This window comes from Glycine soja, chromosome 8 (genome assembly GCF_004193775.1).
Source record: "Glycine soja cultivar W05 chromosome 8, ASM419377v2, whole genome shotgun sequence".
In the NCBI taxonomy this organism is placed as follows: Eukaryota; Viridiplantae; Streptophyta; class Magnoliopsida; order Fabales; family Fabaceae; genus Glycine; species Glycine soja.
The window spans coordinates 22,915,300-22,941,326 of NC_041009.1; the positions used below are offsets into that span (position 1 = coordinate 22,915,300).

General features: G+C 31.2%; 3 protein-coding genes across 4 annotated transcripts; 1 reads left to right on the plus strand and 2 right to left on the minus strand.

Moving 5' to 3' along the window:
• Positions 1 to 828: 828 nt before the first annotated feature.
• LOC114422793 (protein YIF1B-like) lies at positions 829 to 5,224 on the minus strand. Of its 2 annotated transcripts, none has more exons than XM_028389322.1 (5): positions 5,021 to 5,224; positions 4,043 to 4,230; positions 3,161 to 3,259; positions 2,899 to 3,050; positions 829 to 1,555 (listed from the first exon to the last, which is right to left on the minus strand). In XM_028389322.1, the coding sequence occupies exons 2-5, from the start codon at positions 4,223 to 4,225 to the stop codon at positions 1,168 to 1,170; spliced, it is 822 nt and encodes a 273-aa protein (XP_028245123.1). In that variant the 5' UTR covers positions 4,226 to 4,230; positions 5,021 to 5,224; the 3' UTR covers positions 829 to 1,167. The 2 variants fall into 2 exon arrangements, with proteins under 2 accessions (XP_028245123.1, XP_028245124.1); XM_028389323.1 differs by lacking the exon at positions 5,021 to 5,224 and adding an exon at positions 4,909 to 5,000.
• A 1,628-nt stretch (positions 5,225 to 6,852) lies between these two features.
• LOC114422736 (40S ribosomal protein S20-like) lies at positions 6,853 to 8,412 on the plus strand. Its single transcript, XM_028389240.1, has 3 exons — positions 6,853 to 7,114; positions 7,198 to 7,311; positions 8,312 to 8,412. The coding sequence occupies exons 1-3, from the start codon at positions 6,955 to 6,957 to the stop codon at positions 8,323 to 8,325; spliced, it is 288 nt and encodes a 95-aa protein (XP_028245041.1). The 5' UTR covers positions 6,853 to 6,954; the 3' UTR covers positions 8,326 to 8,412.
• Positions 8,413 to 24,414: 16,002 nt separating this feature from the next.
• On the minus strand, positions 24,415 to 25,221 carry LOC114424037 (protein FAR1-RELATED SEQUENCE 5-like). The gene has a single exon (XM_028390906.1). It carries the CDS (start codon positions 25,219 to 25,221, stop codon positions 24,415 to 24,417), a length of 807 nt encoding a protein of 268 aa, XP_028246707.1.
• Positions 25,222 to 26,027: the final 806 nt, after the last annotated feature.

Consider the following 26,027-nt stretch of genomic DNA (forward strand, 5'->3'; position numbering starts at 1 on the left):
CTAATTACTAAATATATTTATTATAAAATAATATTTTGACTCTATGTTTAATAATTTTATATACAAAATTTTTATTGATTAGTATTTATACAATATTTTTGTTGACTCTATATATGTCTTCTAGAAAATACTATTTAATTTTATGAACATATGTGTTTTGAATATAGGCAAAAATAAGAATGACTCATACGAATGTACAAGTATCTTATTAGTTTTAAAATAATAATAATAATAATAATAAGAATAATAATAAATGGTCCTTCAAGAAAAGAAAAAATCAATAAGTCAACATCGGAATAAGAATTAAAACACGTGACTCGTACCAAAATACTAAAAGATCCTAACACATATTGTTTGAGTTGGTTTCGATCAAATTAAGTTTGTGAGTGATTTGTACATGTGAACACTCTTAAGAATAATAAATGATATCCTCAAACACATTTTAATTAGAGATTAATTAAATATAAGAATTTTTTATAATATATATTATATTGAAAAGATGTACATATAAAAAACTTTTGATTTTAAAAATTTTAAGAATTCATTAGGTTGATTAAAATTAATTTACTGGAAATCTCTAAATAGTTTTTAAAAATTACTAAAAGATTATAAATTATATTTAAGTGCAATTAAGCACATTTAATAATATATATAGTTCTTGTAAACATTAAGTGATAGTAAATTTGATAATGGAGTGGTTATATTCACGTCCAAATTTTATTGGTAACAGGGTTCGAATCCAAGACAATATAGTAGTGCTTGTTTTTTTTAACCAAAATCAATAAATAAAAGCAAAAAGCCTTAAAAAAAACTGAAAACTTCTTCCAGTAAGATCGAACCGCGTGCGCTATCACTTATTTATTCAGTACTTTGTTAGTAAGTTACATCCGAACAATCTCTGTCATTAACCAAATTTGCTATCATATCCAACGGCATAAAAATCTTTTTGCACTGTGCAAGACCTGAGATGGTTTTGCTGGCTAGAATCCGTCGAGAACCATTATCAAAAGTGACCCATAAAAAAACCCAACTTAATGGTGAGTCAGGGTAATCGTCCATGCAGAAAATAAAGTACTAAAAAAAAAAGAAGCCCATGTATTACTGTTCTCCAAAGTTAACCAAAAAAAATCACCAAGTGCTTCCAAGTACAGTGTAAATGCTATCACTCTATATTAGCCAATTGACAGTAATGTTTCCAAGCCATGTGAACAATGGGAACTGAGCCAAAGCAATGAGGAGCAAGAGATAGTGGTGTTTGCTTGAATCATAACTCCTAACTTCTGCAAAAAGGACTCTCTTCATTGTTTTAACCAAGTACACTGCCATACATAAGCAGGTCCACAGCATCAGAAAGTAGTAGGAGTAACTCCATATTATTCTTCCAGAAACAGCCAAACACAAGCCAGGAAAAGTGTATCCGGCGTACGCTATAATGTCCAATAGAGGTGCTTCCCCACTGCCTAATGAAAGTAAAGTAACTTTAAGCAGTGCTGTTTGCATAAACCAACCAACCAATCCCTTGATAAATAACCAGTTCAAAGCTTCAGGACTAAACCTGCCCACAACACACACAGCATGTATAAGAAACTATGACAAACTAGAAAGCTGTGGAGATGGAACAAAAATGAGAACTATAAATCAAACTCAATTCTTAGTGAAACTTGCCAAAGTTAAGCTATGGAATTATCAAAATAACAATCATGAAAATGAAGCTAGCAATGTCCTAAGTCTTAACGTATAAGATCATTGCATGCCTGACTTCCAATTAAGTTTCATATATTTTAGTTGTAAACACAAGAAAAAAGATAAACTTTGGACTTGAATAATTGAATTTAAAAAAACAAAACCCATTATAAACGCCATACAAAAGGGAGGTTCCATTGTTCAACTCAGTTACCAGTAATATACCATAAGTGTTTTTTATAGCACAAGGTAAATAACCGTTTGTATTTGCCTTGCCTCCACCAGTCCACCACACAGAGAAGCACAAATTTTTTATACAAAATGAATTACCAACTCTTCGTCACAGAGTAAATAAACTTCATAGCAAAGCACTGTGTCAGGTTCCAATTGTGTATGGGATAGTCTCACATTGAAAGTATGGGATTTCAAAGTGGGGTTTATATAGCCTTGGGCTCTCCAGCTACAACAACTAGCTTTTGTGACAAGGTTCTTATCAATTGGTATCAAAGCTTCTCACCAAGTCTCTCAATTGCAAATAAATGGCATGGTTAGTGACATTATCATTGCAGTGTTCACCTAGGACTAGTGCACAGCCAACCCGCATGGGCGTCAGGGATGTAGAGCATGCTGGGATATTAGGATCTAATTGCAAGGCATGGGACTTGAGTTCCACATTGAAAGTATGGGATTCTAGTGTGAGGATTTTAAGGCCTTGGGCTTTCCAACTACAACAACTAACTTTTGTGATGTGTTTCTCCCAAGGTTCTTATCAAGCTGACAAATTAGAAAGAGGAAAACAGCTTTATCTATTCCTTTGCAATTTCTCCTGATCAAGGACAGTAGCAATAGTTTGCAACTTAGTTACTACAAAGAGCATTTTCATGATCCTTAGGTCACTTTTGCAAAAGCCACTCTCAATAACATGTTTCAGAATGAAACGGAAATTTATTCAGCTAAAAACTTATGCTAAGTACCAATCATGATGAGAAAGTATGGAAATCTAGGATGCATCCAATATAAGTAAAAAAAATATATAAGGTAAGCTGAAAAGTCCCTGATATGCAATGCAACTTACTGATGCACAAAAGAAAAAGTAATAAAACAACTGTACAAAAAGGGGAATACTTTTATACAAACTTCTAAATTTGAGGAAAATAACTATAATAACCTTAGTACTACACTATAGAATTAAGATTAAGGAAATATTATACTTACTTTCCACGAAGACCCAATGAGATGCCAGCAAGAACAACATAGGTACCAAATGCCATTAATGGAATGTACAAGTCAGGAGCATTTATGTCATAAATTGGAGGTTTATAAGAGAGCCTACCTCCCACTGGTTCAGTAATCCTAGTCCAATGACCCTGAACACGAGAATAAAAAGATAAGGGCAAGCAAGAAGATACAATAAGATAATGAAATGAAAAAATCCAACTAGATAAATGTGAAAAAGGGTGACATTATTGCTGCTTACCCGGTGCAAGAATGGGAACAGCACGACCTTTAACTTGTTCTTAACATAGTGGTCATTCACTTGAAAGTAGTATTGGGGATCAGAGAAATACCGGCTTATCTGTAGTTGAAAAGATAAAGTTATTTAACAAAAAAGGAAAAGTTGAATTCACACCTAGAGATAATATCTATAATTAAGTTAAACAAGATAATGAAGGCAATTTAAAATCATATTCCAGCTGTGTGGGTTTTCCCCTCCATAATCAATGGTCAAGTAATCTACCACAGAGTTTTATGTATTAGCAGGGGACTGCATAGTTTTCTCACTTATACATGTAATTTGCTTTTTGTATCCATAGATTGGTTCCCCTTCAGAATTTCAAGTCTGACTGTGGAACCATTTATATGGAGTCCTTTTGTACTTTGAGTACCTCTGGTACTTCTTTTAATATATAATATTTATCTTTGCCGATCAAAAAAAAAAATCAGTGGAACCTTACCTTATTGGCATGTAAGCATTATTGAAGCGAACGTATATGCCATATATGAAATAGATTCAAAAGTGAATTACAGAACATTTCAAATTTCCTAAGAAAAAGATTAAATGAGAACACCAAATATTAAAATGCTAAGTTGTATGGTAAAATAGTTTCTGATAATCAATAAATAAGCACTGTTCAAATGATATATCAAACAGCTTAGAAACACGGGATTGAAGAGGTTCTCAGCTTTTTCATAATAAGCAGTTTTCCACACAAAATTCAAACACCATGAGTAAGACAATGAAAAAAAAAAATAATCATACAAAAAAAAAGAGAAACAGAAAAAGATCTAATATTATCAGCCAATAATTTGCACGTTAAATTAAATGAGCCAATAAAAAAAATCATAGAATGATACATACATTGCTTTGGACGTACTCAGAGCTTGATCCTAATATTTTTTCTCCATACGCACCCAATCCACCTCGAATGAGTCCTGAACCAGCAGAATTAAATGCATTCCCGAACAGATTAGGTTGCGAGCTCATTGGAGGTTGAGGATGATGCTGAGGTACCCCCGGTGGCATACCAATATTAGTATACATTCTTACTGCCACAATAGAAGACATTTATAACCAATCAGAATTCAGAAATAACATTTTCTAGGTTCTAGTGAGATATTAAAAACTACAACCACAATTTCGGCCACGACATCAAGGTTTTTAGACTTTGCAACCAAAATTGTGGTTGCTTCGGCCACATTTGTCCGAAATTTCCCACAATGCGATGAAACTGTGATTGCAACCGCAATTTAAAATCATGATTGGACCTAAGGGGAAAGGGAAAAATGGGAATGTGGGGATTGAAGTTAAACCCCACTACTACATAACCAGAGCCGCCTAAAGAGTATGAGATATAACCACTTGATTCACTATGGTGTAATTAGAAACAACTTAAATAGGCAGAAATCAACAAAAACACAGATGAAATAAAACTCTCATCACATGAAGAAATCATCCAACTAAAACATAATCAGGTAAAGTAATACCAAGAAATGATCCATTTCAGTTCAGAAGTAAAGATGACAATGTACTAATTTCATTTTCATATTATTTACCCAATGCTCCACGGGGGTTTAAGAAAGAACAACACGAAAGTTCTAATTACTTCACTAATACATACAAACATAAAGAAGGTAGAGAAAATGGGGATTGTTAATACCCGTTTGAAAAAAAAAAAAACTAAAACTAAAACTAAAACCAGAACGTTAAGCAAATCAGGGAACAACCCAATAGCAAAGAAGTGTAACAGAGTCAAAATTTGTAAGCTTTAAAGCAAACAAAGGCGCGCCAGAGAAATAAAGCGATCTATGATTGAAATGAGGAGAAGGAAAATAAAACCTGAGTAGAGAGAAAGAGAGAGGGGAAGAGTCAAAAAGAGAAACGCGGTTCGGAGATGAATTGAAGAAGGAAGCAAGAGAAGAGACAAAGATCTCGCTCGCTGAAAGTGAAAGCGTTAAGCAAACTCAACTGAAATTAAATTCAAAGCTTTTCTTCCCTTTCTCAATCCGCACCGTTTTGCTGCTCTCTTCTCCAATCTTCTCACCCAAGATATGTCAAGATACATACTACCATTTTTTTTAACGTAAACTACTATCTTGTCTTATTTTGAATAAATAATAATAATTAATAACAAATAAGTTTTAGAAATAGAAAATGGGTTTAATAGAAAGAAAAAAAACAGATCAAGATTTTAATGAAAATAATGATAGCTTTCATTGCAACTTTAGTAATTTGCATGTCATAACTTTTAAAAAATAATAATAGAGGTATTAATATTTTTACACCAGTGAAAAATCTATTAATTTATGTACATAATCTTAAATAAGAATAATTTTGAAGTGTAAGGAGTAGATTAAAAAAATATTATAAAAAAAGTACCAACAAAAAATTATACACAATGTCATCAAATATTTTCTCATTTTCTATTTGTTTTCCTTTTTTTTTTCTTTTTTTCTTACTGATTTTCTATTTTTTTTCTCTCGTTGAAAAAAACGAGTGCGTCATTTAAATTACTTTCAGATAATAAAAAAGATAACAAACTTTATCATACATAAAAAAAAATTATAATTAGATAATTATATAATTTTTTTACAGAGTCAAATGTATAATCCGTCTTTTCATGTATTATTCGTTACAACTTCAAGCTATTCACACTTATTTATTTATTTATTTTGCTACTAGCACTTTTTTATTTATGAATAGGACTTGGATAAAAAAAATTATATTCTTATCAAAGTTTTTATTTCAAATTATAATACATGAATACTTATTTAAATTTATACTACATATATTTGTACTGAAAATAGCATTCGCATGCTATTCTTTTACGAATAAACTTAAAAGTAAGGATAAAAGGAATTTATTTAAATTTTATTCTTTTCAAATTGTCTTTTTAATCAGGAAGCATTGTTGAGAGAGAGATGGAGGAGAAAAAAATACGAGAAATTGTAACAAAAAATTGTTATATATTTATGTTAGCTTTTAACACTATTTTAATAGTATTAATTTTTAAGTATTTGATAACAAAAATTTAGAAAACTATGAGGATTTAATTAAATTGCTCTACTTGGTAAAAAAAATCGTTAATATGGAATACACATTAAAAAATAATTATTAAACTTCTTTAAATAAAATAAAATACTAATTAAAACAGCCAAACGAGAAATTATTGCATGAGTTGGAGTGCAGTGGCAATAAATTAATAAATAAATATAAAGTTGAATATCAATTTCTGCACTTTCCGTTGACCAGGCAAGAGAGACATTCCATGTCATTTTAAATTGTTTAAAGAAAAAAATTAGAGTTTAAATACACTTAATAAAAAAACAAAATAAAAAAATTAATAATATAAAAGTAGTGAAAAGTTATTATATGTTAGAAAAAAAATTAAAATTTAAGAAATAATTTAAAGATAAGATTATTTAATGAAACATGTACATATTAAGTGAAATAATTTTCATTATTAATAAGTTTAGATTATACATTAGGACGAAGACTAGGTGCGAATGTGAAACTCCTTTTCCACCCAACATAAGTTTAAAAAAAATGATAATCATTTAGGTTCGTTTAATTTAACAATAAAAAAATTAAATGAACCAGATTTATTGATGGCAACCGGTTTAATATGTAATAGGACAGAGATCTTCCCTTAGGAATAGGGTTCCCCTCTCCCTTTGGTGTAACGTTGCCCTAGCAGAGGTCGCGCACAAAAGAAGGGTCTTCTATCTAGGTTTTCTATTCCATTGTACGTCAAAGCTCTTTCTTATTTCCAGATGCAACAACGGCTTCTACTTCCCTTTTTGTGCATCAACGTGAATAATGGCGACATATGCTACAATGAAGCCCACAAAGCTCAGCTTGGAGGAGCCTCGGGACCAGATCCACAAGTAAGGTTCACTCTTTCCTCCTTGCACGTCAAAAACCTCAAGAAAGGTATGCCCAAATAGATTGTAGTTTTCATTTTTAAGGTTGTCGCTCTCCTTAGGCTTATGTTTCGGTTTTTATGTTACTTTTAGTTTGTGCGGACTTGGTTCATGGTGCAAAGGGCAAGCGGCTCAGTGTTAAGGGACCTGTCAGGATGCCCACTAAGGCTCTTCATATCACTTCCAGGAAGTCCCTTTGTGGTGAAGGTATTTTCACTCTTTCCTCACTTTTTATTATTATAGTTGTAGTTTGTTTCACTTATCCCTTTTATTCTTTGCTTCTTATATTCCTCTTTTGATTGATGTTCGTTTTGCAATAGGGTTTGCCTCAATGTTCTTCTATGTTGCTATGTTATCTGTTGTAGTTTTGAACATGCATACCCTTTGTATAAGGAGCAGTTTTGCAATATATCTCTTAGTTTGCAAGGTCTGGAATGTGCTAAATGGAAAATTTGGATGGAGACTTTTGAAGGAAAAAGGAAGATTAAGTTAGTTATATCATGTTTATAAATATGAATAAGGGATGATTGGGAGGTTTCATTGGTAATCTATTTCTTTGGAGATTCGGGACTCTAACTGTGTGTCTATTGAAGAGTTGAAGAATAAGACTGCAACTCATAGGCAGTGGCTTCGTTAAGGGAAACCACAGGAGTCATAGTGAAAGCGAGTCTTCACAGGGCAATCGTCTATGGACCCGAACCTGGGTGATCTATCATTCTGAAAAAGTTCTAATTGAGGGATAAAAAAAGTGTTTTTGTTTCAATTTTCATTCTTTTACTGGCAATGCGGAGCAAATTGTTTAAGTTTTATGTATAATTTTCTTTATTCATGTTTATTGAATGATATTTGGTACTTAAGTCCAAATGTTCTTCAACAAATTGTGATGTAAATAACTGTCATATGCATGTGGTTTGCTGGATTGGCTCCTCTATCATTTGTTATCATGTGATTGATTTTATGTTACTTATGAGCATGACCATTCTTGTAGCCTGAAACATCGTAAGACTACTATTGTGGCTAAAAGCTTGAAAAATGTTGTGCTTTCTTGTCTTACCCAAGTGTCTTAATTGTGTATTTGTGTGTTGTTCATACGTTTTCTTCGGAACACCAATAGTTGTGTTACTTAGCTTGTTGATTTAATTTTTGAAGTATTTTGTTCAATGAATGATATTAAGCCTTTGTGTTCATGAAACTGCTTGTTTTTCAGGTACCAACACATAGGACAGATTTGAACTTCGTGTGCACAAGAGAGTGATTGACCTCTACAGTTAAGTTTTACCATACCCCCCTACAACTCCTCTCCCTCCCCTCCCCCCCCCCCCAAAAAAAAAGTGACTATGTATAGCAAATGGATCTGTAGGAAGCTAAACCACTTTTTCAACTTATTGTGGTTGCAAATGTTTAATGTGTTTATCAACAATATACATATTCATCTATATATTAGCATGTTTACATATTGTGTCAGTGTTTCACAGGTTCCTAGTACAATGAATGTCAATGTAACTTCATTATCTTGTGTAGTTGAACCACCATGTCTTAAGATTTATTCTTGAACATGGCAGGACTGATTATGATCAATAGGATGCTACCCTTTCTCCATTACATCACAAGGTTGGCACCTTTCACAGTTTCAATCTAATTCGATTGCTCGGAGTTATGTCATCTCTATCCTTAAAGAATGCATACAAATGATTAATTCTGTCATTCTTCTTTTGTTAATGGAACATAGTAGTGTCAATGTTGTGTAGCATTGCAGCCACTTAATGATAGAGAAATTACCATGTTTTAAAGGCATTAATTAGATCATTATTGGAATGTGTCTTATCCTCTCTTTCAGTAATCTCTTAGGTTTCCTCTCTAAAGAGTTATTCCTTTATCAACATCTGCATCCAAAAATTAAGACAGAAATAAGATATTAAACACACACACACACAAATATATATATATATATATATATATATATATATATATATATTTGTGTGTGTGTGTGAGAGAGAGAGAGAGAGAAAGAGAAATAGACAAAGTGGGTTTTATTTGCTAGGCAAAGATTAAATGGGAGCCACTTGCCAAATACTAACTCTTATGAAAACTAAATGCATTTAACATGTGATTCATGAACTGTACATTGTTCTAACATTCTCCTTCAAGCCAAAAAACTTGCTAAGCGTTGAGCTTGGTACAAATAAAACCTTGTCTAACTAATATGGGATCCATTAAACTCAGTTGAAAAGACAACATGGGGCTTGATTAGGCTAGAAAAGACCACTGAACATTGTAAGAGTAGCTAGAGATTTGAAGCAGATGAAAATTTGATGCAGCTGCAGATTTGACAAATAGTTTATTTGAAAGTAGCTAGAGGTGACGGCTGGAAAAGATCACCATAAAGATACCGGAAAGATTGCTGAAAATAAGTCAGAAAGTTGGTTGAAATGGTTGTTGGTGAGGTTGGAAAGATTGGTAGAAAGTTGGCTGAAACTGTCACTGGCAATGAAAAGGTTGCCAGAGAAGACCAATGGCAAAGGAGGCAAGTAGGAAAAAGGTGGAAGAAAGGCCTTTTGCACAAAACCACAATTAGCATTCCAAATTGAAGACTACACCTTAGAGAGGGCCTTGGAATATGAAGATTTTTGGCAACAAGTTGTTTCTATTAGAGATACTATTGCACAAAAGATTATAAAAAAGGCTAGATAGTTGAAAGGGGGCAGTTTCCTCTTTGGTGCAAGAGTACTCCTATGGGAAATACTAAAGCATTGTCTTCCTTGGAATATTTTCCATCATCTCAATTAGACTGACAAAAAGTACCCTGTTAATAATTTATTGAACATCTTAATAAGCTTAGTAAGATAACTGTTGTAACTTGTTTTATGCACAAGAGCCCTATTGCATTGTTGATCCTTTAATTGGTTGTTGTTATTTCTTGCCTTTTATATAGAAAAAAAAATAGACAGCACAACATATTTTCGTCATGGTTGTACTTTCCAAATCTTATAACATAAATTATTTTTGTATAAAAAATGGTATTTGAACAAAACGTGTCATGTTAGTTTGTAGGTTAAAAAAAAGGTGAAGAATGTGGGTGCAATTTTTTTTATTGGGTTAGACCTGAATTGGTTAATGACAAAGATGCTGTCATCGCGAGACAAAGAAGGCACATCCCTAATCCGCAAAGTAAATTGAAGCAATGTTTTTACCATATGCAATTTTATTTGATCCATGTTTGTACCAACATGGGATTAATTAATTGTATTGGGGCAGTTGCATATAACTGTTAAAATGAAAAATAAGCCCATTTGGATGAGCCATTATGCTGATTTGTTGATGTTATGTGATATGGTTAATTTTATAGTTAAATGGTATGTAAATATAATGCAGTTTTTAACATTTTCAGTGCCAATACTAAAATTGGTGTCTAGTTTTACTGGCAAGAATTAAATATGGCATGATGTCCTACCCAAGAAAGAGATCCCAACCCCGGGAGCCCTGTCAAATGGTGATTGAATTTAGATTTACATGTTGGAACCAAGCCAATTTTGGAGCAGCTTTGTGATAATGAAACCAATGCACCAATTTCCTGGTCGTTTCTAAAAAAACCCTAGAAATGATGGAACCCACCCAATTTTTAATAGATGTCCTATTTTATTTACTACTACTTACTATGTTTTTTTATATCCACTATCAATACAATTTATTATTTTGAGGTTGAATATTTAAAAAAATATATTAAAAAAATCGTGGTTGGGGAGGTTATAGTAGCAAGAGGGGATGTTTCAAAAAACTTCATTTTATTCTTCTTTTTTACAACTTAGTTGAAGAAATTCCATTTGTTTAATCATATTCTCCAACCCCCTCTCTTTTTATTTGTTCACTACGTATTATATGCAACAAAATATTAAATTTTAGATCACCTCATGTATTTTAATTCATAAGTATGTGATCGAGGCCGTACCCGAATCAAATAAACATGAAAATGCAGTAACTAGGAAGTGATCCTAGGTCGTTTCCCAACGAGCAGTGACAAGCCAAATGTTCATAATATACTTGCAGTAACAGTAACGATGGGGGGGGTTGGTTGTTTGGTAATTAAAGAGTAGAACAAATAAAATGGAATATGAAACTACTAATATTAAAAACGGGTTGTTTCCTCTGATTCAGAAGCCACTCTCTTATCCTGGGTTATGGAGAATTCGTCCCTAACAGTCAACCACTTAATCCAACCCTATTTCAATTTACTAAGCGAAAATCAACTTAGGGTTTTCAATACGTGATTAGGCACCACATACACCAGTTAGCCCTTCGTCCATTAAGCATGAACGCAAGTTAGGCTCAGAGGCAATTAATCGAACACGAAGCGTGCACTGATTAATATTCACGAAATTGGGATAACTGGTGAAGGGAAAACTGCTAGGAAACCACATTACAAACGAAACCTCAAAGAGAGTTGGGCTTCGTCCTCAAAAGGAAACAACACCAGAAAATCTAGCCTTCCATGGATTCAAACAGAAAACGCAAATGAAACATGAAGCAGAAACGTAAATGAACAAGAACGTAAATGAACAAGAACGTAAATGAACAGAAACGTAAATGAAAGTAGAAGAAGAAGCAAGAATGAACTCGTAATTAGAAGCAGAAAACGGAAATTTGCATTAAGAACGAAAACTGTAACAAGGGAACAGAAAAACGTGAAAACCTAAAACCAAAGCTCTGAATAATGAAAATAGCATAGCAGAATAGAATGCCCTGCACGAATCCCAAGGCAGCTATTTAAAAAGAGTCACTCAAAGTCACTGGGCCCTATTACAATACTCTGGCCCAAAACGAAATAAACACTTAACAACATAAAATAAAATTGCGAAATTTCCTAATTAGAAATTAACTAAGGTAAGCGCTGCTTTATTTGCCCTCTTCAAGTCCACAACCAAAATCCGGATTAAGCCCAATGTTTCATTAATTCCTGAAATTAGATTAAAAACATCAAATTAGCTAAATGAGCCCAAATAATAAAACTGCCTAATTAATTGACAATTAAGACCAATCAATAATTAAAATGGTGCAAAAAGGGTTTAGAAAATAGAAGAAAATGATGGCACATCAGTATGTAATGAACCGCTAGGATAATTGTAAATCCTTGCAAATTATATAAAGTACGAATTAAGGACATTTAGCTTGACTGCAACATATATGTAAGTATTTGGCATTGCACGGGGAGTCCAAAATACAAAAAAAAAAAGTATCTTTCATGGAACCTACTAGACTTTATATTGAAATCTTGGGAAAAGCGAAATCGATATTAATAATATATTTTTTAATATTGCCTTTTATATGCAATATTAAAGATATATTAAATGATTGCACATCCCCTTCACCAAACAAAAAATGCTCCAAAAAATATAGCAATCGTCAATGTTTGCCATGAATACAGTCATGTCAAGTGCGTTCTACATTTTTGATCAAGTCTCTCTTGTAATGGTTGTGTGTCCCTAGTAGCAGGGTCATTGTCACCTTCATTCTCACTGCCTTTTCATCAAGCTGCAATTTCATGTCATAAATTAGGACATTTATTATGTACATTATGGAGTACATGAAAGAAAAATGTGGTTGCTTTAAAATAAAATAAAAGTTAACAAATTTTAACCATAGGTGCAACATTCCTACCACTCCATACAAGAGACTCACAAATGACTCCTCTATTTGCATCCACTTTAGGACCCATAATGTTGATTTCTCACTGCAATTGTATTAATTACATTTTTTAAAACAAAAAACATATTTTATGTATTTCATTATTTGTGAAATATAACATAAATTTATACTCAATGGGTTATGTTTTTAAAAGTAACATGGATCCATAATTAGGGATTCCTCTGGCTTCCACAATATCTCAACTATCCATTCCATCAAATCCAAAAAGCAAATCTTGTGTTTCAAACACAGTTTGGAGAACATTGAGCATGACATGGCCCTGTTTATATATATCAATGTTGTTATTGTTAGTCAATGTACATATGATAATGTGATTAATTTGATAATTTATAAATTTGATATATAAACAAACCATGATTCTAATAGTGTCTTTCTTATCATATGTGATTTGACTTGTCAGGTCACAATCCAGATGATACATTTTTTTGTCATGCATGTGTATGATCATCAGATACCAATGATCCTTATTTTGAAGGATGGGTATATATATATATATATATATATATATATATATATAAAGAAAAAATAATTATCATTAAATTAATATTTAACCTGTAATAATAGTTCATTTTTGTCGTGTGCCTTATTAGCAGGACATGATTTTAGTTTTATTGTAACATTTTGTACCCATTTGTTTTCATTTTTTATCAGTCAATGATGAGTTGCATTTAATTTATAAAAATTATTTACCAACTTTAAGTTTGAAAACGAAGGCACCCAATCCTTCCCATAATGCTCAATGAGAGTTTCCACTAGGGTTCCATCAATTACATCCAGCTGAAATCAAAATGAAATGCCACTCTTCGGAATTAATTACATAAATTATATAAGTTAATTAATATTTGTGTTGTATTGAATAACCATATAATGTATCCTATACCGCATAAGCTGGGGGCATACACCAAACACTCCTTGTGTGGTAGAGTTTGCTATAAGCAACCTTCAAAGTCATGAATAGTATTATTTGCAACCAATTAATTATCAAATTTTCCAACTTCCAAGTTTGTGAATTATTTTTACCATGTTACAATAGGATACTTAGGGATGAAAGAACCATATAGCTCCTCCCTTATTGGCTTATTAGGACACAACGACTGAAAGTTTTGTCGTGTCCCCAAGTTGTTTCTTACCCTATACAAAATTTCGTTCCCACTAATATAAGCATTCGCAAAAAATCAAACAATTATAGTAGTCAAAATCCAGTAAAATAATAACCATGAATATAAATGACTTGAACCATAACTTATGTAATTTGTATGAGTAAAAGGTGAGCCAACATACCTCGGGTCCACATTTGGATTGAAGACATATGCATAAACTTGTGTCTCCTCAAAAGTAAGATTCATGTCAATAATTGGCTTGAAGCTATAGGGCATATCTTGTACATGTAAAACATGTTATTATTTGCAAGTATAGTTGAACAAATACAAATGCTATTATTTGCAAGACCTTAGGAATTGTATGTGTGTATCCCCTACTAGAATTAGTCCGAGGCCTTTGAAAGATCCGGCTTGCCTTGCTCATGTTGCCCAAGGAAGTGCCTTTGGTGTATTGGAATTTTGGCACATTCAAAATATGTGGTTGCTTCTCAATTTTTGGCTTCTTCGAGGTCTGACTAACAGAGTTATGATGGGGGAACGAAAACTTTCTAGGCACCATTGAGGTTTCTTTATTGCTTTCGGGCTGGAGTACATGCATGTGACAAAAAAATTTATATGCAATATTTGCTATGTAAGCGTTTAGTGGTAATACATTTTTATTAAATAAATGTTTCACCTTTTCTTCCACTCCTCTAATAGTTGCTCATAATGGTTGTTATGGGGAGAAGTCATCTGTGGTCGTCTCCTCATTGGGCCCTGACAGGTTCATTGTTTTGGGAGAGGAGTATCTATTATTGCTTTCCTGACCCAGGAATTTTGCCTTCACAACATTATGTTTCGGCATTGGAAAGTCATCATCATCGTCCCCTGGGATGAAGATGGTTTCTATATTTTTGAAATTTGCTTTACATTTCCCATATGCTTCCTTTCTGCTACACCTTACAATCGCCTTGGATACCGCCTTATTAGGATTTCTACAACGTAATGTTTCATCATAGGAGGAGGTATTGTGAGTTCCACTCATTGCCACATCCTTGACAACATCTTTGGCTGACTGATTGTAATCTTGTTTAACCAAGTTGCACATGGCCTTCAACATTATTGTGTTAGTCTTTTTCATGGCATCAAGTCTCCTTTTGTTATGATTATCCATGTTTTCCATTTTTTTGTCCCAAATGCTTAAGCCGAATGTCAAACATGTATAAATTGTCATAATGTAAGAGTCGTTTATCAATTCACATTAAAAGTTAAAACATGTTTTAAACTGAGGGACAAACTGAATTGAAGTATAAGTTGTAACCTTTATTGCAACCACCACATCATCCAGGGTTGCCCCACCAGAGATATCCCCAACCACCACTTTATCCTTTTCCACCCTGAGTGAACCCATATTGGTTGGCAATGGTACCAGGCAATGTAGTAGAAAAGGGAAGTTGAAAGCAATAAACGTTAATAATCAAAAATGGTGACAAAATTCCAAATACACATCTGGCTCCATTCAATGAAACATTCTGTACCTCTAAAAAATGTTCTTTCCTAGCTTCACCCTTAATCCCAACTGATTTTTCAGCCTCATTATCTCCATTCCTTGTAGTCATACAGCAACATTGAGTAGTAACATACACGAAGACAACAATAGTAGTATAAGGAGGTTTTTTGGTCATAAATAACATCAAACTAAATAAAGAAGCACCACGTAACTCACCCTCTGTCATCACTCTCGAGCATGTCACAATCCATGTATGTTTGATCCTGTTCATAATCGATGCCCAACACCATGTAAAACTTGAAGAGTAGGTCATGGAGATCCCCTAAATTGGTTTTGAAACCGTGTTGTTTCTGTAAAGTGTAGGATGTCATATCATCCTAGCTCTTAGCATTAAAATTAGTCTTTTAACCCAAATTATATTTTACAATTTTTTAAAATGTTAATTGGGAAATCATGCATGTGTCTGTAAGTGGCTAGTGATAGGTATTAATAGTCCAATAAGGGTAGATGAATCCTTGTCAATCACTTTAAGCGTCAAACTTTATTTATCTAATAGGAAAATTCAATTTTTTATAATCCAGACACTATTGAACTGTATCAAAATAGAACATTCAATTTTTTTATTTGACAAAATTGGAAAATTTGAAACGGTTTTGTTTTTTTACCATAAGAAATGAAAAACAAAAATGATATAAATTTGTGACTAAATTAACAGTATCAACATAGAAGCATTTAATACAATAGGTCCATGCATGCAGTCACTTCCAATTGGCTACAACGACAATCTACTTATGAAACAAGAAACAGAGGCTAAGTCATCCACGAGAATGGCATTTTAATATTCCATAGTTTTTGCTCCTTTGTGCTGCATATATTGTAGTTGATGCTCAACTTTCCTTTGGAAACAACTGGCTTTCATGAGTTAAGAAAATAAATAATAATTGAAGATGAGTATTTCGGTGCTTATCGATCTCTTAAATTTCAAGTCAACTGGATTTTGATATATACCTACTGAATTGCACCATGTTTTAATATATTTTTTGGTAGAGTTTCATTATGCTATGCTGACAATTAAGTTGGGGTAAGTGGTTCCTCTCTCTCTCTTTGTTTTCGAAATATACATATAGAGGGAGAAAAAAGAGAGGACATCCTCTAAAAAGATGAGTCAAGAAGTTGATTTTAACTGTATTTTTAGGATGAACTTAGCATGTTTAAATGAGTGACCAAGCACAGGAATGATGTTTCTTTAATAGGTTGTTAGTATAAGTCTCTCAAGAAGTTATTATAATATTAGTGATCTCATGTAAATATTTCGATTCTCAAATGAGCTAATCAAGTAACAATATCTTTCAGGCATATATACTTGGGAGTGTTTGTCACTCGTAACTTTAATTTTAACTATTTATTGTAATTATTAAATAATTTTTTAATTATATATTTAATATGTTGTATATAGTTTTATTTAATATGTTATATATTTTTATAATATTATTTTATTTAAAATATTTTATATAATTTTTGTATATTTAATATATTTCAGTTACCAAACAAATTAAATTCAATAAGATTATTAAAAACATCTAAATTTTAAATATACAAAATATATTAAATAAAAAATTATTGATAAATTATATAAAATATTTTAGATAAAACAATATTTAAAAATTATACAACATATATTTTTTAAAACCATATAAAAACTATATACAACATATTAAATAAAACTAATAACAAGTAAAATTAAAAATATATATATATATATATTTAATAATTAATAAATAAAATAATTTACTAATTTTAAAAAAAATAAAAACAAAACAAATGAAAATAAAAGTAAATAAAAAATGTTAAAATAAAAAAATTTAGATGTAATAATTTAAAATCTACCCCCAAATGAAAAAATCAAAAAATATTTGCATCCTTTTGGTAAAATTCCCAAATTTCACAAACAAAACTTTTCTTTCCTATTGTGTTTCTGGGACTTAAAAATCTAGCCTGAAACAAATGTCCTTTAAGTTTCTTAAGTTTGCATTCGTTTCAATTTTAAAATGGCATTATATCACAATTACAATATTTTCTAAATTATAAATCTAAAATATAAATTGCATATTCTAAATATTTATTTGTTATGGATTTATTAAGAATACTTATTATTAATTTTAATGATGACATAATTTAAATATTTAAAATATATATTTATGATGCATTGTAATAATAATTGATTTGGACAATTGTCGACCAAGAACTATCCCTTGGCCAAAGGGTTTCTCGTTTCCTCTTACTCCAAGCTTTTGGTCCATTTTTCCTAAAGTTATGTCTAGGCCAAAGAAAATGGTTCTTACAAAACATACTCTCACAAAATTACTATCATATCTTGGGATGGATTGAAGTGGAAAGAGAAGATAAATAGAGACAAAAAAGAAGATAAAAAAGCGATAATAGTCTCTCAAATTTGGAGTATGTATTTTTTACTCACATTTTGTCAATAAATCTTTGCCTAGCATTTTTTATTAAAATATAAATTGTATATTCTAAATATTTATTTGTTATGGATTTATTATGAATACTTATTATTAATTTTAATGACCACAAAATTTAAATATTTAAAATCTATATTTATAATGCATTGTAATAATAATAATTGATCTTCACAGTTGTCGACCAGGAACTCTTCATTGGTCAAAGTGTTTATCGTTTTGTCTTACTCCAAGCTTTTCGTTCATTTTTTTCTAAAGTTATATCTAGGTCAAAGAATGAGGTTCTTACAAAACATACTCCGGTGAATTACTATCATATCTTTGGATGGATTGAAGTGGAAAGAGAAGATAAATAGAGACAGAAAAGAGGATAAAAAAGCAATAATAGTATCTCAAATTTAGAATATGTATTTTTTACTCACATTTTGTCGACAAATCTTTGCCTAGCATTTTTTTATTAAAATATAAATTGTATATTCTAAATATTTATTTGTTATGGATTTATTAAGAATACTTATTATTAATTTTAATGCTGACATAATTTAAATATTTAAAATATATATTTATGATACATTGTAATAATAATTGATCTTGGCAGTTGTCGACCAAGAACTATCCCTTGACCAAAAGGTTTCTTGTTTCCTCTTACTCCAAGTTTTTCATCCATTTTTCTAAAGTGATGTCTAGGCCAAAGAAGAAGATTCTTACAAAACATACTCCAACAAATCACTATCATATCTTTCGATGGATTAAAGTGGAAAGAGAAAATAAATAGAGACAAAAAAGAGGATAAAAAAGCGATAATCGTCTCTCAAGTTTGGAGTATGTATTTTTTACTCACATTTTGTCATTTGATATTCAATATAAATCTCTAAAATCAATTTACATTCATATAAATATTTATATATAAATAAGACAACCAAAAGGTAGGAATCATTTGGTTTAAAAAGAGATGATAAATTTACAAAACTCATTCACACGCTCGTTGAATTTTATGGAGTTTTGGTAAACTTGCATGAAACTTGTGTAATTTTTTAAATTTTATTTTTTATATATATTTTTAAATTTTAGTTATATAGAAAAGAAGCCATAAAATAAAATAAAAACATTAATTTATTTATTAAAACCTTGTTTTAAGTATGACTACTAAATTTGACCCTTTTTTACTTCTTCTTTCTTCTTTCTTTTTCTCTTTTCTTCGTATGGATACACAGTTGCAAAAAAAAAAAAAATCCCCAACTGATGGCCATTTCAACGGTGTGCATATTTTAATTTGTAGAGTATCCAATAAAATTCACATTTGAAGAACCACAATTTCGTGTATGCCTGCAACCTACATTGTGCTCGTACGCTGGCTATGGGTGCCTATAATGATCAAGACAACGGTAAAGTCTCCTATAAAAGTACTTGTCATTAGTACTCTAACACCAACTTTGTCACATGTAGACAAAGACACCAGCTCGTTGGAAAAGATATATGATGTATTGATAGCAGAAGACTCATTTCAATTGATAACTAGTCATTGTTAGCGTGTTGTGGGATTCAATATGGACCGTATGATAACTGCAACAATTTTCAAACATTGATTAGTACATGGTGATAATAATAGACTCTACATACAAGACTATTTATTTAATAGGGTGACAAGCTCCAACAAATGCAGCACATTTCACAACTTTTCCAAGCTTCCATTTTGATCATTGGCAGCCCAAATTGGTCGTTAAACTACTCTGCAAGCAAACCATTGACAATGGATCATTCACAACATGCTTCACCCTTTTATGTGCATGTCTAGTTCAATGGATCCATTCATACAGCAACACATGAAGAAGCAACATTTAGCAACACTTATGCAACAACTATTAGTCTGGATAAATATATTAATCTGTGTGGGTTGAAGGAGAAGATTGTTCAACATGTCCAAGGGCTATATCCTTTTTTAGGGAAGAACATACCTCAGATTTACTATCGATGTCTTTATTTTCCAATTGGTGAATTTGTGACCTACATGATATTGAAATTTGTGACCTACATGATATTGAAACTTGAAAGCGATAACGATGTTCGCCGAATGTTTTCTATCCAGACCAAATACCTAACCTCCCATGCATTAACTTAATGGTGTCTATTGGCCATCACGTATGGACTTGAAGATTGAAGAGTAAGTACATTAGTGGATCTAATGCATGTCTAAATAAAAAGGTCGAAAAAAATTAATGGCCTTAGCTAGGTACATAGGTTTCCTTGGCTTACTAGCATGTGTCTTTTTTTGTGGATGTGTAGATTTATCTGTGTATCACCAATGTCATGTGCAGTGTCGTGTATGTCATAATATGACATGCATATATGCCTAAGGGTTTTATCCCAAATTAGTTGCCTTAGTATGTAGCATGTGTATATTAATAAATCTATGACAAGTTTAATTAGAAAATTAATTTACTCATTTTTGTATGTGTGGTTTAACAAAAAATACTCGCACTCGCTTTGAATTGATGTGAATAATGATTATAATATATAATTTTATACTCGATGAGTAGTTATACTTATGAGGGTCAGTTCATAAATTTTATGGACACATGATATAATACTACATAATGTCTATTTATATTTATGTATTTAAACTTAGACATGTAATTCATAAATTAAATATACATTTTATTTCATTAAACAAATAACATAATTTTAAACAAATCTTACAAAAGATGTATGACATTCTTGATTTAATTTATTATTATGTTATCATCGACTATTTAGTTTATATCTAAAAAAATTAAATATACACAATTACTTATTTATGAAGTAAGCATGTCAAAGGGACATAACAAAGAGGTGAATTTGAAATTATTTGTTGTTTAAAAACTTTAAAAATATTTTTGTTTAAATTTTGATTATAAAAATTAAATGTTGAATAAAATAATTTTTCTTGTTCCTTAATTTATTTATTATGTTCAATTTCGTCCTGTATTTTTAATAGGTTAAATTAGGTCTCTTATTTTTAAAATAAAATTTATGTATTAAAATATACACAAATTTCACATGGATGAATTGAATTTGGTGTGATTTCATTATGTTAGCTTCAAACATTTTTAAAAAATATAGTCAAATTTAGTTTAAAATATGACTAAATTGAATCAATTTCTTAAAAAATAAGAACTTAATTTAAACTCTTAAAAAATAAAAAGACCATATCATATATATTTTAAAAAAATAATAACCTAATTAAAACTTTTAAAATTAAAGGATCAAATTAAACCTAATAAATTAATTTTTTGATTTCTTTTTTGAAAATTTATTCACAACAATATTTTTTAATATCTATTTTATGTTAAATTGTTTCATATGTTTTAATTACTCGATGAAATATATAAAGAAATTGTTCTTTTTTTCAAATTTTGAAGGATGAATGGCATGACCAATTATTATGTAAAAATGGTCATATTTATAATCTTACAATTCCAAATTAGCTCGTTACTCTACTCTTATCTCTAAAAAAAATAAACCACTATTATTTAAAAATTTATTGTTTATTTTTATTTTTAAAATTTCAAAATTCTATTATTTAAAAATTGTCAATTTTTTTATATAAAAAAATATTTAGGTTGCTGTAGAAAGGAAAACAAAAAAAAATTGCTCAAGTTTTTTCAAAAAATAATTGAATTAAAAACGAAAGATAACATTTTGTTTATATATAATTGAATTAAAAACAAAGAGATAGCATTCTTTTATTTTTTAAAATAATGAATTAAAAAATTATAACCATAATATTTTTAATTTGTGTTGAAGTAAAATAATATCAAAATTCAAATTCCTCTTGCATACATAACTTGAGATGTTGTTAACTGTTGATCATATAAATAATAAAATCTAAATTAACAATTTTAAATTATTGTTACAAAAGATAAAATGGAAGAAAAAAATGGAAGAATCATACCATCTCATGACATCTATCTTTTAATATTCACGAGAATTAACTGAGGAGTTAAAAAATAGAATGGACTCGTGTCTATTTTTTTTTTTTAAATTCCAGTATCCTAGTGCAACAGTAGTAATTCCATCGTTAACGTTAATGCAAATGGTAACAAATTGTTGATGTGATTATAAGGGAATAGGCCATGTGATGAAAAAAAATTATCATTAAAAATATTACAATTATTATTAAAATTATTATTTCCATCTATTTACAATTTAATCATGCAGTGTATTTTTTTACATATTTTGAAAAATTATAATTAAGAAAAATACAAAAATTAAACAAATTTTAAACTAATTATTTCAATTAAAAAAACTTTGTACTCGATTTCAGGTCAATAATTTTATAAGCAAATAACAAAACTCACATTTAGGAAAACCAAAAAAATTGTAAATTATTTTGAGGAACTCTTAAGGGACAATATAAATGCCTGTTGCACTAAAATAATCTATTGATATTGCCATATTTATATAACATGAGGGATATATAATCGGTTCAACTAAAACCCCTATTATGACTTCATCCAACAAAATTACCCATATTTGAGCCTGCACATAATAACACATTTGCTAACTAGAGGTGCACCTGTAAGTGTGAAAAACCCAAAATAATTTTTCTTACAACTATAAGCAACCGATGAGACCCTAGTACAAAGCGTGACTGAGGCTCATTTATTTTTTCCTTTGGGCATTATAGTAATGCAGGAATAAAAACAAGGGACCAACAACTCAAAGTCTATTTATAAACCATTAATATGGATTCATGGTATCCAATTAATATTGCCAATACAAATTAAAGACCACCAAACCAAGTGAAACAAACAATGTCCCACGCCTTTCTGCCTTGGTCATTCAACAAGTGAAACCCATTAACAGAATTTGCTTAGGAAGTGGATCAATGGTGACCCCATTTGAAGAAGTCAATTTTTTTTCATTTGTTTCCTTTTCCTTCCTTCATGTACCAATCATGAGGGGTTCAAGACCCATGGTTCAAAGAACAAAATAGATACAATCACATGCAAAGTTTGGTAAACATGAAATTCATACAAAATTAACATTATTCATTTCCTTCCAAGTTAAACAAAACATGTCAGTAACTATTATAAGTGCTAACATATTGTCCTATATGTTTGTGCAAATTTAACACAACCAAATAATAAATTAGAGTCACTATTGATGACCAACATACAAAATAAAGACACCAACTATTAAATATAAACTGGTGTTTCAGTTAAAAATGGATCAAATAAAACCTCATGTGCTATAAACATTGCATCCACATCTAGTATAATTGCATAATGCTTTCATAAGTTACTTTCAAGTGGGTAATCCTGAAAAAAAAAAAAAACACCACCAACATATACACAATAACAAGGTTAAGCCAACAAGGTTAAGCCACTTATATCCAAATAGATAACAAAACTTAAAAATAACATAGACATTAAGTCATTACTAATCAATTTGTTCAACACAACAAAATTATGATTATCGACCAACACAGCTGCTACCAACAACAAATATGTGTGGGTGCTACATGAACTGCAACCTTAACAAAAAAAAATGTCCCAAACAGTATGTGAATCAATGAATTCATTGCTCATGATTAAGTGCATAACATAAAAATTGTAAAACAAATTGTCTCAAACAAGTAGATGATTACCAGTTCATAGTTATATTCATCTGTAGGTTGACACACAATGTTAGTTTGTTTACTAGATGAAATAAATGAACCACTAACGGGAACATTTGCATTTCGAGGAGGGTTGGTGCAAGAACGCTTATTGTGGCCCATCCCACCATATTGGCCATAACTTTGGATTCTCCTTCGCTTGCCAGATTCATCTATTCTAACTTGTCTGCATCCTTTAGTTCGAACAACAATAGGGTCTAAAATACCATCATAATTATCAGCCTGTTGGTTATCATTCGCATTGAAATATGGTTGCTTGTTTTTCTTGGACTTTATCCTTCTAAGCTCATTTGATAGGAAATGCAACATTTTGTCATACTCCTTTTGATCACGATAGGCAGCTTCGCATATTTCTCTAGAAACTTGAACCAAAGTGACATACTTTCCCATCAAATGGGAATCTCAATACATTGAAGAATCGGGATATTTTTCTTTGATACCTTCTGTGGCAGATTTTGACCAACTATTTAGAACCAAAGAACTTGGCAACTCCGTAAAATTTAAACAAACCAAAACAGCCAATATGTGATCACATGGAAGGCCAATGGATTGCATTCTCATACAACACCAACTTAAATGAATTGTGGATGGGCAATAGGACACACGCCAAACACTTCCACTACAATACTTCACAACCGTGTAAACTGAGAACATCACCATCTCTTTGCAATCAACGACTCTTAGCTTAATAGTCCTAGAGACATAGGACTGAAAAAGTATAAACATCTCCTTAGTAAGCAAATAATCAGCAGACCGCTCAAGAGATCGGAGATTTGTTTGCAAAACTTCATTCCCGTGTGTTGAGAAATAATCTGCCACAACCACTCTATATCAAAAATATGTGAGACACCTTTGAAATTATTCTACAAAATCTATCAAATTAGTTCACAAATGAACATATTTTGCAACATGAGCATGGAAGGCTTCACATCGAGATGTTGTCCATATGCCTGCAAAAAAGTTACCCCTCAAATGCGTAGGAGACCACTTCATCCTTTTTTCGTACAATTTAGCTATCCAACTATTGTCTTCCAATTGAAAGGTAACAACCATCTCTTTTCCATTTTTTTTAAATTCGATCACTTCAAAATCACAAAGCATTAGCTTCTTCAACCATTTCAAAACTTGTTTGTCTCGAACATGGCTCAATGCATTACGGAATAAGTGCCTTGCACACAGTCTGTGAAAAACACCAAGCATCACTCTTGTTATAGCATTCCTCATAGCTAGATCACCATCAGTTAGTATTGAAAAAGGAGTTTTTCCTTTCATTGCTTCCAAGAATTGTTCCAACAACCAAACATATGTTTCTTCCGTCTCATCAGCCACGATAGCAACACCAAAAACTATTGTCTGATTATGGTGGTTAACACCAGAAAAGACAACAAAAGAGCACAAATACTTATTTTTCTTATAAGTGGCATCGAATGCGAGTACATCACCAAATACCTCATAAAACAATTGGCTCTCAGCATCACACCAAAACAACCGTTGTAGTCTTGAGCCTTCACCCACGGTGTATGAAACATACATCATTGGATCTTTCTTGCATAAATCATGTAAATACTTCAATGCACCACTTGCATAAGAGGTATGTTGCTTTCTCATGCACACTTCTTGATTGTAAATATCTTTCCTAATAAACCCCACTTTGTCATATCCACCACAATGATTGACAAATGGTGCACACATGTGTGGAGGTCTAATGCCAACTTTTCTATAGTTTTCAATTTACATAATATCAGTTGTTGATATCTTCCTATGTGCTGACAACAAAAATGACAATTTTAGGTTCAACAATAAATGATTGTGCTCAAAATTCCAACATGTCATATACCATCGCCCCGTAAAAAATGCATGTGAGCATGAAACATTGCATCACAACCACACCTGCTTTATTTTTTTTTCTCGACGCTTCCTTGTATTTGATGTCGATCCTTTATCTCTTCTATAACCAACACATGAACAAACAAATATTTGTTGCAGTATTTCCCTACATGTATTTCTAAGAATATGACTCTTCCTAACAGAAAAACCAGTAATTTTAGCATACCAACAATATAAGAGATATGTTATCTCCAAGTCACAAAAATCTAGCCTGCTTACATCTTCAACGGACATTTTTCCCATGTCAAACTGTTTAATATCAACTATGGTATCCATAGTTATACATTCCTCTTTAAAGAAACATGGAATCCAGAAATCATCATAATCTCGATAATCATCGTTGTCTACCTCAGAATCCACCTCCTCCTTATGTTCAAGCCCGTCATCATCTTGGTTGTCACTATCCCCCACACGATTGTGGTCAACATCTTCCTCATCAGCTTTGTCATCATCATCATACACTTCAGTAACATCATTGTCATGATCACTGTTGACAGAGCTACAAAAATTGTCACTACTTTCCATCTCTAACATTATATTGTCCAACTCCTACACACCAACACATTTGAAAAAAAAAAACAAAAAAAAAAACATGAGCTAATTGATGCCTT